This window comes from Stegodyphus dumicola, chromosome 9, assembly GCF_044657685.1.
Source record: "Stegodyphus dumicola isolate Sdum_Otavi_A_Nest chromosome 9, ASM4465768v1".
Classification (NCBI taxonomy): Eukaryota; Metazoa; Arthropoda; class Arachnida; order Araneae; family Eresidae; genus Stegodyphus; species Stegodyphus dumicola.
The window spans coordinates 164,307,491-164,320,735 of record NC_140776.1 but is presented as its reverse complement, the minus strand read 5'-3'; the positions used below and the strand labels follow the sequence as shown (position 1 = coordinate 164,320,735).

Genomic DNA, 13,245 nt, shown 5'->3' with positions numbered 1-13,245 from the left:
TTTGCGTGTTAACTTATTAAATATCATGTTCTACGTACTCAAACCATAAAATTCAGTTCAACAGCAATATCGCGAAATAATTTAAAAACAACCATATCTTTAGAATTTCCGATACAGTTTTGTGTGCTGGAGATAATTCCCCCCTCGTACAGTGTTGCCATTGCTCACATTGAAATAATTTAGTTTGTTAATAAAAAATTCATTGATGTGTTACAAAATATGAAATCGATAATAAAACAAATTTCAAATTAGGGCTTCCTCCTGCCCATATTCTGTGGAAGATTACATTATTCAAAATTTGATGGCTCTACGTACCATTGTTTTATCAAAATGCGGGAAACATACATAAATTCACGGAAATTCTTCTTTATTTAATTTCTTTAAATATAATACAGGGTGATAATATTTGGCGGCAATAATTTGAAAAGTGAAACAATGCAAAATGCCAAAACGAAATTAATAGTTCTTGAGGGCAAATTGCCTCTTTAGACTAATAATATGACACTTTTGTCTCTTGCATTTTTTAAGTAGCAGTGATTTAAATAAAAATAATAAATTAATATGATGTAATATAAAAATTTGTGACAAATTTAATATCTAAAAAGCAGAAAAATAATAGCGTAATTTTCGCCAAAAACATTGCGGCATTTCTACTGATAAGATACTTATTTGTACTTGAAAAAATATTTCCTAAAATGCCATTGTAAATAGCTGAGATAACTTGGAGTTGCTCCCACACACAAGACCAACCAGTTGCTCTATGTGAACTTTTTGCATTTATATTTTTTTCCTTGAACAGACCTATGTTCCTTTTCAACCTAAATGCGATCTTGGAACAGTACAGTAACGACAATTTGATGATCATTTTAAAAAGACAGTAACGACAATTTGACGATCATTTAAAAAAGAAAACTATTCTAAAGAGAAATTTTCCTAAGGACATATTTATTTGTGTACATGAGAATGAATAGATGTGCAAAACAATCATGCATAAGAGGCTACCAGAAGTTTGGCAGTGTCAAAAGAGATCTCCCCCCCCCAATCAAAAGGATTGTTGATAAACCAGACATAAAAAATTGTCTATGACCCTAGTAATAACACCTAGTGTTTTGCCAAAAATCTTACACCCATTATATTTATCAATAAGTTAATCCTTCAAAGCTGAAGCCTGAAAGTGGTGGGAATGTTGGATAAATGAAGGATTACACACTTGTATCACAAGTGGCAAAATGCGAACAGCATCTTATGAAGAAATTCAAAAACAGGAAGCTTATGTAAATCTATGAAAAGCAGTGAATAATATCAGGACTCAAAGAAGCTGAAATTATATCCCCATAAATAGACTGCAAAACCAAGAGGAAGAATGTGATGATTTGTCAGATTTCGACTATTTAGATCCTAATTTAGATTAGAATTTGTTAAATCTTTTTAATCCAGATAGTGAATAATCAGATTTGATAGCTTTGTATGAGTTTTTCTTCTGCCATTCAATATAATATCTCATAGTTGTGATATTTTTATGGACTTCTTTAGTGAATAAATATAAACATATTTGAGAATTTAAGTATATTTTTAACATTTCTTATCTATAATTTATTTTTGAAATATGTTTAATTTCCTGCATTTTTCATAACTGATGTTGTGTACAATTTAACTTAGCATGACATTAATGCTGATGGAGCATTCCTGCGCAATTTAATTATTTTTTTCGGCATTTTCAAGCGTGTCGTTTATGATGATACAGCCTTTCTTCCAACTAAATGGCTGTCTCTCTTAAATATGAAGTTATCATAAGTATACAATATTTATGAGCACCTTCTAAAGTAATGTTATGAAGAAAACTAGAAGGGGAGGGGACAGAAAGTTTTCAGATTTTGTGTTATGCCCCCAGAGGCTTTTTTTTTTTAAAGTTTTGTGTGTTACCTTTATTTAGTAAATATTATGTTCTTCGCACTTAAACCATAAAATTAATATCACAAAATAATTTTAAAAGAGCATGTCTTTAGAATTTTTGATACACAGACTTGTGTGCTGGAGATAATCCCCCCCAATACAGTGTTGCCATTGCTTGTTTTGAAATCGTTGAATTTGTTAAAGTTTTGCAAAATCTGAAATATATAATAAAACAAATTTGGGCTTCCAAATGGTCATGTTGGGTTGGAAAACTAAGTTATTCAAAATGTGACGGCTCTAAGTACCGTTGTTTTATCACAAAGCAAGACACATACATACATACATACATTTATGCAGATTCTTTGTTATTTAATTTCTTTAAATATAATATAGGGCTTTAACATTTGGTGGCAACAATTTAAAAAGTGATTTGCCATTTATAGTGAATCAACACAAAATGATAAAATTAATAGCCTTTCTGGGCTAATGCCCTTTGGGCTAAAACAAAATCCTCATGAATTCCAACCAAAAGTTGCCATCACTACTTTCTACTCAGGATTTCTGAAACCAAACTTTCTGCAACAAGTGAATCTTTTCCAACTGAAACAAATATGCGTTTTTTTGCCACAGTCTACCATTTGGATCAAATCATGACACATAGAATTCAATGCAGTTAATATGTCAAGGACAAAATAACTTTTTTCTGTTTTTCAAGATCTATGATAATTTTATGAGCAGTGTCTTAAATGATATTGAGCTCATCAGCTATCATTCAAAGAGACAACTGAATTTTTCAGCAACAAAATCCATTCAAGATAGTGAAGGGTGATTACTCTGGGATTGTCATTAACATCTTCATGTTTTTTACACCATTTCAAATACCTCTGTTGCTTTTTTTTTCCCCCTTACTTTATAACAGAACTTTGTTACTATTCTTTGCTCAGTTTGAAAATCCACGACAACTGATATACAGAATCAGAGAAAACGATTAACTGTGCAAAAAACATTGTGTACAGGCAGATGATATTTTTGGTAAAGTAAGTTGAAATGCTAGTCATAAAAGCTGTCTGTTATCATTTAGCATGTTTCTTTGATTCTTTTTTTAACTTGATAGATGTAATGTGCGCAATCAGATTGAATATTTAAATATTCAATTTGCTTAAAAAGTGCTCAGGAACTAAATTTTTCTAGTATGTCTCTTGAACTCCCTTATTTCACCTTGAAAAAATAATGCCTTCTTAGGTCTCTCTAGAAGACCATACTGGAAACCATAAATTAAAAAATGAAACACAAAAGCATCTTTAAATGACAAAGAGGCTACCCTGTATATAGAAAAGATAAGTGGATGTAATCTCTTGGGAGAATTGCTATTAATTATCCACATTGCATATTTTACGGGTAGGATGGATACACAGGACATGTTGATCTCAACTAAACAGGGTTGCCACTCAAACAGGAGAATGAAATTCCCTGACTTTTCCAGGTGTGTTTCAAGAAAATTCCAGTCTATCCGCGTAATGTACTTTGGCTACGCTAAGAGGTAAATTAATTATGGTATTACTTGTATTGTGTAGCAAATTCACTTAATTATTCAATAAATCCCAGAGGACATTTATTCTTAATTATTCTTGGTATACTTTGTTTGATAATTTTGTTTACTTTTCCACTTAAAGAAACTTAATTTAAGATATATAAATTGGATAACAAATGTATGTTTTATTTAATTATTACTCATGATCATCACCAGTTCAACACGAGGCTAATCCGGTCCTTATAAATCACAACTCAATGCTAATTGATAATTTTGTTTACTTTTCCACTTAAAGAAACTTAATTTAAGATATATAAATTGGATAACAAATGTATGTTTTATTTAATTATTACTCATGATCATCACCAGTTCAACACGAGGCTAATCCGGTCCTTATAAATCACAACTCAATGCTAAATAGTTAGGTTAGATTTTAGGTAAATTTAATTTGTGTGAGGTATGTTCTTAAAAAGCACCTTAACACTTGAAAACACAAATATAATTATAATAGTTGTTGTTTTCTCCATTGAAGATTGAGATTAGAATCTTCCCAATCTGGAATAAAATAAGGCTATTTTTGCAGACATTCTGCAGCTAAACGAAAGAAAGAAATCTATTTTAATAAATTGAGGTATTTTATATTTATTTCGCAACAAACATAAGGAAAAAATATGTGCATTAAATTTCGTGATGGTATGTCATCATACTGATAGAATTAATTTCAAGATTATGCCAGAGAAAATTTCCTGAAATTTGGAAATATTATTTACTAATAATAAATAAATTTAGAGGGAAGAAGCATCATTAAATTATACGAATAACATAAAAATAAAGATAATTACTTAAAAATTGAATTAGAATAATCAACGATATTTTAGCGAATATAGTTATATTACATGGTTAGCCTAGATGACAGATTACTATTTTTTTATTTTACTGCAAAATGGCAAGGTATTTATTAAAAAGAAAAAAAAAGCTTAAAAAGATTTTGCGGTAAAATTCTAGTATACGGTAAGACTTTGGCACGATTTTGAAAATTGTCACCAAGACCAAAATGACCCGTTTACTGCGCATCATGTCGCCAAATCCCATTGTACCATACATGGAGATTATTCTAACCAAAGAACGTCTATGCAAAGAATCTCTAATTCTTTGGTCTATGTAAAGAAGAAAAGGTTCCATACAAGTAAAATGCTATTACGCCGCTAGAATGCGGAGGGAAAATATGCGAAGGGATTTGGCGACGGAACCTGGCGGCCAGAATTTCCCTCTCCGCGATGTGTACCAGAAATTGAGAAACGTGTTAAGAAGAAACGTTCTTTGACAAAAAGAAAGCTACGAAAATCCGTTTTTAAATTATTGCGAAAAATCCAAGAAGAAAGGTTTTATCAAAGGACGTTTCTTCTTAGATTTTTCGCAATAATTTTAAAAACGGATTTTCGTAGTTTTTTTCCCCCTGAAAATTACTAACCCATGAATTAATTTACTTGCGCCAAAAAATATTTTCTTTTCCTTTAGAGTTTAACCACTTGCGCTAAGTCTAAACTTCACGGTTGCGGTGCTGTGCGCTACAATATAGCAAACGGTAAAGTGTCTCATTTACGCTGCGCGTCTGCGAGTGCAATCCAGAGCTGTAACTTGAGAAATAAACAATCTCGTTGTTAGGTGACGTGTGCACCATGTTATTTTCATTTTTGCGATAAATGCTTATCGACGTGGTGTTCACGTCGCTCACAATTTGAGACAAAAACATCTCGACGTGCGTGGCTCGTCTTTTTAGCGTAAGTGGTTAAAGAAATTTTAAAGGATATTCGTTTAATGAACTCTTGATAACATGACCTTCGAACTTCGACACCGGTTTAGAGCTTTGGCAGCAGATATATCACGCATGCACAGCTGTTTCCCTCTATGATGGAATGGAGCCACGTCTGTTGCAGAGAGGTTTTCCTTCTTTACAATACATATTCTTTGATTCTAACCTACATGGTACCGTATACTAAGATTAAACCCATTTTGTTTTATACGAGAACAGGTACTTTCTTTAGTTCATGCATTGCACATGCGATTCTCGAGAATACTGGAAACCAAAAGTTGCAGGAAACTTGCTTTGCCTTTCTAAAAGACAATCAAATTGGAGCTTCGAAAATTGGCTCTATGCCAGCTGCCCGAATGACACTCGCGTGATACGCAATTCGCCAAAAAAGTTATCTCTTCCGACGTCGGCGCAAAAATCGCTTTTTTTGGCGGGATCATTGTATGAACTTCCCTGACTTTTCCAGATTTTGACAAAAATACTTAAATTCCCTAACTTTTCCCTGAATTTTTTGGTCAATTTTCGAATTCCCTGACTTTTCCCAGTTCTCCCGGTTTTCCAGGTAGCGTGGCAACCCTGACTAAATGGCTGTCTGTCAACCATTTGCCATATAAACTGCTTAAAGTTTTAAGAATCTTTAAAAGCCATGTTTTAAGAATGAATAGTAGTTAATAAAAGACATATCAACTAGAACATACAGAAAGATATACTGAATTTTAGAGGATATATGCACCATATAGACACACATATGTATATAAACACATACTTTTGGAATGCCAGGTTTGGGCCCTCTTTTCTTTCGTTCAGCCTTTTCTTTTTCTTCAAGTTCTTGATTTTCCCTTTCAATCAGCGTAATCAATGTATTGCAACGCCGTTGCAATTCCTTTAAATGAAGCACAAAATAATAAATAATATATATTTTTACAAATAAAGTTTAGTTAACAGTTAAAAAAATTAACAGTGAAAAAAAAAATTTTTTTTTTTTTAAAGACGAAATAATTATCAGTTTCGGATATGTTCCATAGATTTTTAATTTGCACAGCTTTAAATTTTTAATAATTGTCAAAATTAATGAAATTCATGGAAATTTTTTTACTTTTGTTTTTAAATTTTGATATATTTGACATCAAAAATACTCTCGTAACAAATTATAGGAATTTAACTTTTCAACCTGGATTAAACCCACTGCAGAGAGCAGTGATCTGCAGAAATTAGAAGATAATGTGATTTAATTGTTTTAAATTATTATAAAACAAAATTACATTATACTCAAGTCTAGATGTAAGCAATATTTCCACTCAACACAATATAATACAGTGATAAAATCAGAATTGGTGTTTCACTACTTACTGCAGCAGTTCGTGATTTGATGAACCAATCAAAACGGAACTGAGGTGCCTTTCGAATTTCCGAACGCAATTCGTCATATGCATTTTCTTTGTCAAAACCCAATTTATGTAACATGCACACAAGGAAACGGTCTTCTTCTTCAGTATAATTTTTTCCTTTATTTGTTCCATAAGCAATTCGGAGTTGATGGAATGGAGCCCGATACCGAGCCATCTAAAATTGAATATACGCAAATAAGAATGAGAAGCTAGATAAAACTGAAAATGTTCTGAGAGCAAATTACCACACAACCATATAAACAAAAACTGTAATTAATAAGGAGGAAAAAAGCATTAAAAACATTATAGTGTTTACAAAAGACATTTTAAGAAGTTACATGAATTGGTAACAATCTGATTATGCTACAAGTAAATCAAACACAAAAGACTGCTTTATGGTGCTATACTTAAAATAATGCTCTAAAGCATGGGTGTCTAAACTATGACCATTTGAGGGCCGCATAGCAAAGAAGAAAAAAAAATGCCGGGTCACACATACAATATTTTTTAACAAATTGAAATAAAAATTAGCTCTATGTTCTTTTATTAAAATAAATTCTTCTTATTATTATTTTTTAAATTAGAATTAGATATGTATAGGTACATATTTATTTTTAATCTGTACAAGTTTTGTTTCATTTAGTTTGGATTTCAAAAAGATGTAAAAAATTGAAATTAAAGAGATGGATGAATTGGCTTTTGTTGAACAAGCAAATGGACATCAGGTTCAATAAACGAGGTTGCAATTCTAAATGCATTTTCAATATGTTTGTCAGTGATCTTATTAGGTATTTCTCCCGCCTTCGTAGTGCAGTGGTCTGCACGCTGGGCCATATTCCAGAGGTCTGTGGTTCGATTCCCGGCAAACGCATTGATAATTTTTCAAAGTCTGTTGCTTCCAAATTACCTAATAGCTCTACAAGTAGCACCCGAACTAAAAAAGGTGGTGGATGATGATTCTCCACCACCAAGATTTGGCGCCTGGGTCCCCTAATCTCCAGTCGCCTTTTAATAGGACGAGTATATAAGGTATTTCTCCTGCTTTCATGGTGTAGTGGTCTGTACACTGGGCGCATATTTCAGAGGTCCATGTTTCGATTCCCGACAAAGGCGTTGCTCATTTTTTGTCTCTTGCTTCCAAATAACCTAATAGCTATACAATCTTTGTCTTATTTTTGTATGCTTCATTCTTGAAAATAATTGGTCACAAATATAATTACTGCCGAAAGCTGAACACATTAATAAAGCATGATTGTGAAAATTAGGATATTTATTGCAGAGTAGGTAATCTTTATAACTCCAGTAAAGAAACATTTTGAAATTTTTCTTTCAGTTAAATGTCACTTTGCATTTAATGCATCATGACATACTAAGATGTTTTTATTTAAATTTTTATTTTAAAATAAACGTCAATGAATCGATTATATATGAATCAAATTCAAACATTTATTTTTTAAATAAAAATGTATAAATTTAAATACTTTCATAATTTGCGCTTGGACCGCATTTCAAAGACTTTTGGGCTGCACATTAGACACCCTTGCTCTAAAGGTTGCTTAACCCGTTCAGTACGGGCGTGTTATATGTGCATCAGCAGCGAACATTACCTCACGGCTGGGTGCGTCATATTCGAGTCGCCATTTAATTCACTCTATGGCCGGGCATACCACATTTGACTTTTTAGATAGAACGTTTAATTAGTATTTTTTGTGGCTGCTAGATGTAGTTGTATGCCTGTTATGGGAAAATATATCGAAAGTTAAGTATGTGTACCTTCATTCCTATGCAATGTTTTTTATTTTTGGTATTTGTTTCGGAATGAGAGGGAGATTCGTAGGAGGGTGTTGAGCAATGTAACGTCTCTTTGCGTCATTTGATATAAACAAATGCACGTGTTCTCGATGCTTTGAGGTACTTTTTATTTTTATGATATAGGAATTTGAATGTAGAAGAATATACACAAATGCTAATTCGTTAGTGTTGAGTAAAGTGATGGCGGCTCTTACTGCGTCATTTCATATAAACAAGTGAATATGTTTTCGATGCTCTGGAATACTTTTGATTTTAATTAATTTTATTTTTTTATCCCCGTATACTGGAGTAGATGTTCTATCATTAGAGACTTTTTTATTACTCTCAGATTTTTCTGGCATTGAGACGAATATTTTGTATGGTTTAGTGAAAGTTTTTTTGCTATTGTTCCACTGCTGGTGCTCTATTTTTTTAACGGCAAAACAAAAGTGCTACTGACCGTAGATGCTACACAAATGCTAAATGAGTCAAATTTGCTTATATTCTATTCCTGTGAGATTTGCAACGTTGGACTTCGCGTACACCAATGTTTAAAAAAATATCATACACTGTCTCTTTTTTGAAATATTGCTTCCTTTTCGTTGTTTTCATATTGAATTTTTATGAAAGACAGTTTTAATATTTTAAAATTTTAATTATGTGTTGTGTTAAAATAAAATCTGCGATTGTTTGGACATTTTCCCATATATATATTTAATTGCAGAATGAAAGAAAAATCATATTATTCTAGAATGAGTATTTTATAAAATTTTTAAGGAAAATATAACAATAAAGATTTAAAATTAACTCTGACAACAGCCTGAATGTTCTTCTCATAATGTACCAAAAATTGGAACAATTGAACAACAAATTTAATTTATAGGAATTTGTTTCCAAAGTTAGGCTTAGCAGCGCGAATTACAACGTATCCAGTTAACGCGCCGTCCCAAGAGAACCCTTCGGTAACAAAGGTGCCCGTCGTGAATGGGTTAATAACAGGAGTAGACAAAAACTGCTAATACAAGCACCAATCTAACTCAAGATTATTTACAAATTAATTTCTTGCCCAAATAAAGTAAATCTTTCTTTCCCCCTTTTCCCTAGAATATGAAGAGATAACTTCACTCAAAGTGGGCAAAAACATGAATTTCACCATAAAAATAATGTCAGACAATTATTTTTATTGCTGCAATACATAAATAAAACAAAAATAAATGATGGCTATAGATGAACTTTACTTTTCTCAAATTATTTTCAACGAAATATTAATTTCAGTACCCTTCTATAACTTTCGAAAAGGTATAGAAGTGGAGAGGGGACCTGAGTTTCAAGCCACATACATTTTAAGTACAGTTAACATTCGAAAAACATGCGAGGTGCATTCTCATATTGTCAGAAATCAGCATTCTTTAATACCTTCCTCCTTCTTAACTGAGTGGAGACTTAGCAATAGCATACACAGTTAATTTACATGCAATATGTATTAGATTTGTAACGGGGTTACATATCTAATATTATTGCAGGTTAATTATTCCAAAAACAAATTAGTCACTTTTTTTAATAGTTATTAAAAAAACATCACACAATGCATTTACCATACTATAGTACATTTATCATACTAAATTTATGCATTGCACTTACAATTGTCTTACCTGGCTATACATTTGTCAATAAACATTTTAGGTGCTAAACAAATCTCTGCATATTTCATGATCATAAATGGTAACATTAACTAGCATCCGACACATATTTAAAAATGCATAACTTACATGATATACTTTTAGTTATATCTACAAGCTTTCCCAATTTGAGGAAAACATCCAAAATATTTTTCAGTACTATCAGAATTCGCATATAAGCAGAGTTGTGCAATTCACACCCAAACTGTTTAAGGTTCATACATGTTGAAGAATGGTTTGCAAAAAGGTTTTGTGTGAAATTCACCTTTTATTATAAATACTGAAAATACAGTTTGGTTTATTGATTATGGCAAAGCACACAATGACTATCTGCCTAAAGGAAGAGATGCTTTTGTGGAAAACTTTCTAAAGGAAACCAGCTCAGATCCACATTACAAATGAGGACCAGCCTGTTTGCCTGGTTTCGAATCCAGGTCAAACTACCAGTGTTCAGTGACTTAAAACGTTCGGCCACCAGGGGTCTTACATTGAGCCTATGAGTAATTAATAATGAGGTTTGTTAATAGAGTCTAAGTGTGAATTATATTTAAAAAACTTCATAAAATATAGAAGGTTCATTACCTTTGCATCCAAAGCTTTTTTAATACTAGCTCTTCGCTGAATGCGCGCTTCACCTCTTTCAATCTGAGCCATAATTCTTTCAATATCTTGCAGCTCATGACACCTTTCCCAAAATACTTGAGAGTATTCGATGACCTAGATGCAAAATATACAAACATTTTAATAAGTATACTCATTCTTCTATTAAAAAACCCAAGACACTTACATATTGACTGAATGTTTTATTTTTACACTTTTGCTTATTCAGCACTTTTTACTAGCCCCGGGAAGTGTTTTGTAGATATATTCAAAGCATGAGAGCAATGTTTTGAAAAATATTAATTTTTTTCCAAAATGCTTGGATCTTTTGCCACATTTCATATAGGCTTCATTTTACCTTGCAGGCAGTTATTTAACTGTGTTGTTTTGTCATAAAATCAGACAAAAATGCAATGTTTCTGCAAAATGCTTCATCTGACAGATCATTTAGTTTTTCTGTTCTTGATAAAAGTTTAAAATTTGTGGTCGTAAAGTTAAAACTTTTATCAAAACCTGCCCTGTTGATAGCCAGTAAACCTTGCATTAGTATGGTAGATCAACACTGTACGTTTCCTCGACGAAATTTAGCACATACCGAGATTCACGATGATGCACTGCATTTACACGAATATAGTTGAAAATGGAAATAGTTCTATCCTGAGTGTCTTGCAAAATGGTTACTTTTGCACAAAGATCTTGCTGATGCAAAATGCAGTGAAATAATATCAATGTTTTCAAGTTTTAATTTTTTAATAAAGCAACGAATCCTTCTTCTTTACCTCTCCTGGAGGGTGTACTATCGGTGCAGACAATGACTAAATTACTGACATTTAATTGTAATCGATGGCATATTTCTCTGAAGTTTTCGAAAATATAAACACTGCAAGTTCTTCCAGTTAGTGTACTCAGCACAAGAAGTTAACACTGAAAATCTTTAGTTACAGCACAAATAAGATATAAAACTTGTACATAATTTTATCAAATTTATTCTTCAGATTTAACACCATACTATATTTTATGTTTCCTGAACTGGCATAAAAACTAACCATAAACAGCTACAATAGATGAGAAGGAAACAGTTATACTCTACTTCATTTTCACAATTTATAGCAATCTTGTGAAAACTGGCAGAAGTGTATCGTGAATAAATTTTTAACTATAATTAATTTTAAAGCAGATAGGTAAGACATATTAATAATGGTAACTATCTATAAAATTCTTGATTGTACACTTTTAATAGCCCAATAACTAACATGAATAGCGTAAATTATTTTTCTACTTTAACTAAAGAAACACCATATTTCCCTTTGCTAATATTTTCTGTCCACAGCTCTGCAGCTAGAGGTTTATGACAAGTAACTGTTTCCCTTAAAAAGATCTTAAGTACACCAAAAGAATATCTAAAATATTGACTAATGAAAACTGTTGGAGAATTAGATTTATGACCCAAAATTTTCATAGCTTTAAATTTATCATGTATCTAATTCAAAAAAGTAATATATTTTAATATAATAAAAGTAATATATTTGAAAAGTTCCAGAGGAAAGAGTACACTGTTTAAAAGATACAAAGAAAAATACTTGAACTTTGCAATATGTTCTCATGAATAGCAATATAATGGGGAAAATTTAATGAAAAGCAATACAATGGGGAAAATTAAAACTTTTAACCTTCTGATGGTTCTTAACGAGCTTAGCTCGCATTCCAATTACATATTGCAGAGGGCACAAATGAACACAACTTGCATTAAAAATTTATAACTGACAGATATCACATATATTTGGCAAGAAAGAATTGCTTAACCTTGCAACCGCCAAAGTGTTACAGAGATGAAGAAAGAAGAGAGAATTGCACTCTTACCTCCTCTGGTGTTTTGCCTTCCACTTCTTTAGCAATGCTTTCAGTGTCATCACGCCCATACTTTTCATTAGCTTTAATAAACTGATTGAAATCTCTCCTAGACCAATTTGTGAAACCCTGGTAGGAAAATAAAAATTCAATTATAATTAATAAATATGTTTACATCCCTTTATGTGCTTACAATATGAAAAATAATATAAAATGGTTATGAATATTGAATATTTTTAATAATAAAATAAAGATTTCTAAAATTTAATACCACAATCAACAGCGAATTCTATAACCTAGCATTAAATAAGACAACTACAATAATACCTCAGTCAGTAAACGATCTTTCTCAGCAACTTCTTCTTCTGTCAAAGGTTCAGCTTCATCTATTTTTTCCTGCTCTTCTTTCTGAAATCTTGCAGCATCTGGTCCCAGATCAGGATTTTTGGGAACCTAAAATTTGAGACAGCATGAAATCAGAGATAAAGCACTACAAAAAATTAAAACTTACAATAAAGAATTAGATTTGCAAGAAATATTAACAATGGATGCTATTATTGACATTGACAGTGTACATTATACAGTTAAGCACCATTTTTTGATTGATTAGAAAAGGTAACAGCATGAAAGATTTACAACTTTTTTTAAATGTTCACATAAACTTTACACTACAATATTATTTAATTAGTTCTCTTCTGACCT

At 31.7% G+C, this 13,245-nt stretch overlaps 1 protein-coding gene across 1 annotated transcript in view; it reads right to left on the bottom strand.

Annotated features, from left to right (window-relative positions):
* The window catches only part of Iswi (nucleosome-remodeling ATPase imitation SWI), a 71,866-nt gene that overhangs the window by 744 nt on the left and 57,877 nt on the right, over positions 1-13,245 (bottom strand). The window contains exons 20-24 of the mRNA XM_035374266.2: positions 12,871-12,996; positions 12,556-12,672; positions 10,678-10,812; positions 6,588-6,800; positions 6,004-6,120 (exon numbers count right to left, since the gene is read on the bottom strand). Coding sequence (XP_035230157.2) covers positions 6,004-6,120; positions 6,588-6,800; positions 10,678-10,812; positions 12,556-12,672; positions 12,871-12,996 — 708 coding nt within the window. The remainder of the gene's footprint in view (positions 1-6,003; positions 6,121-6,587; positions 6,801-10,677; positions 10,813-12,555; positions 12,673-12,870; positions 12,997-13,245) is intronic.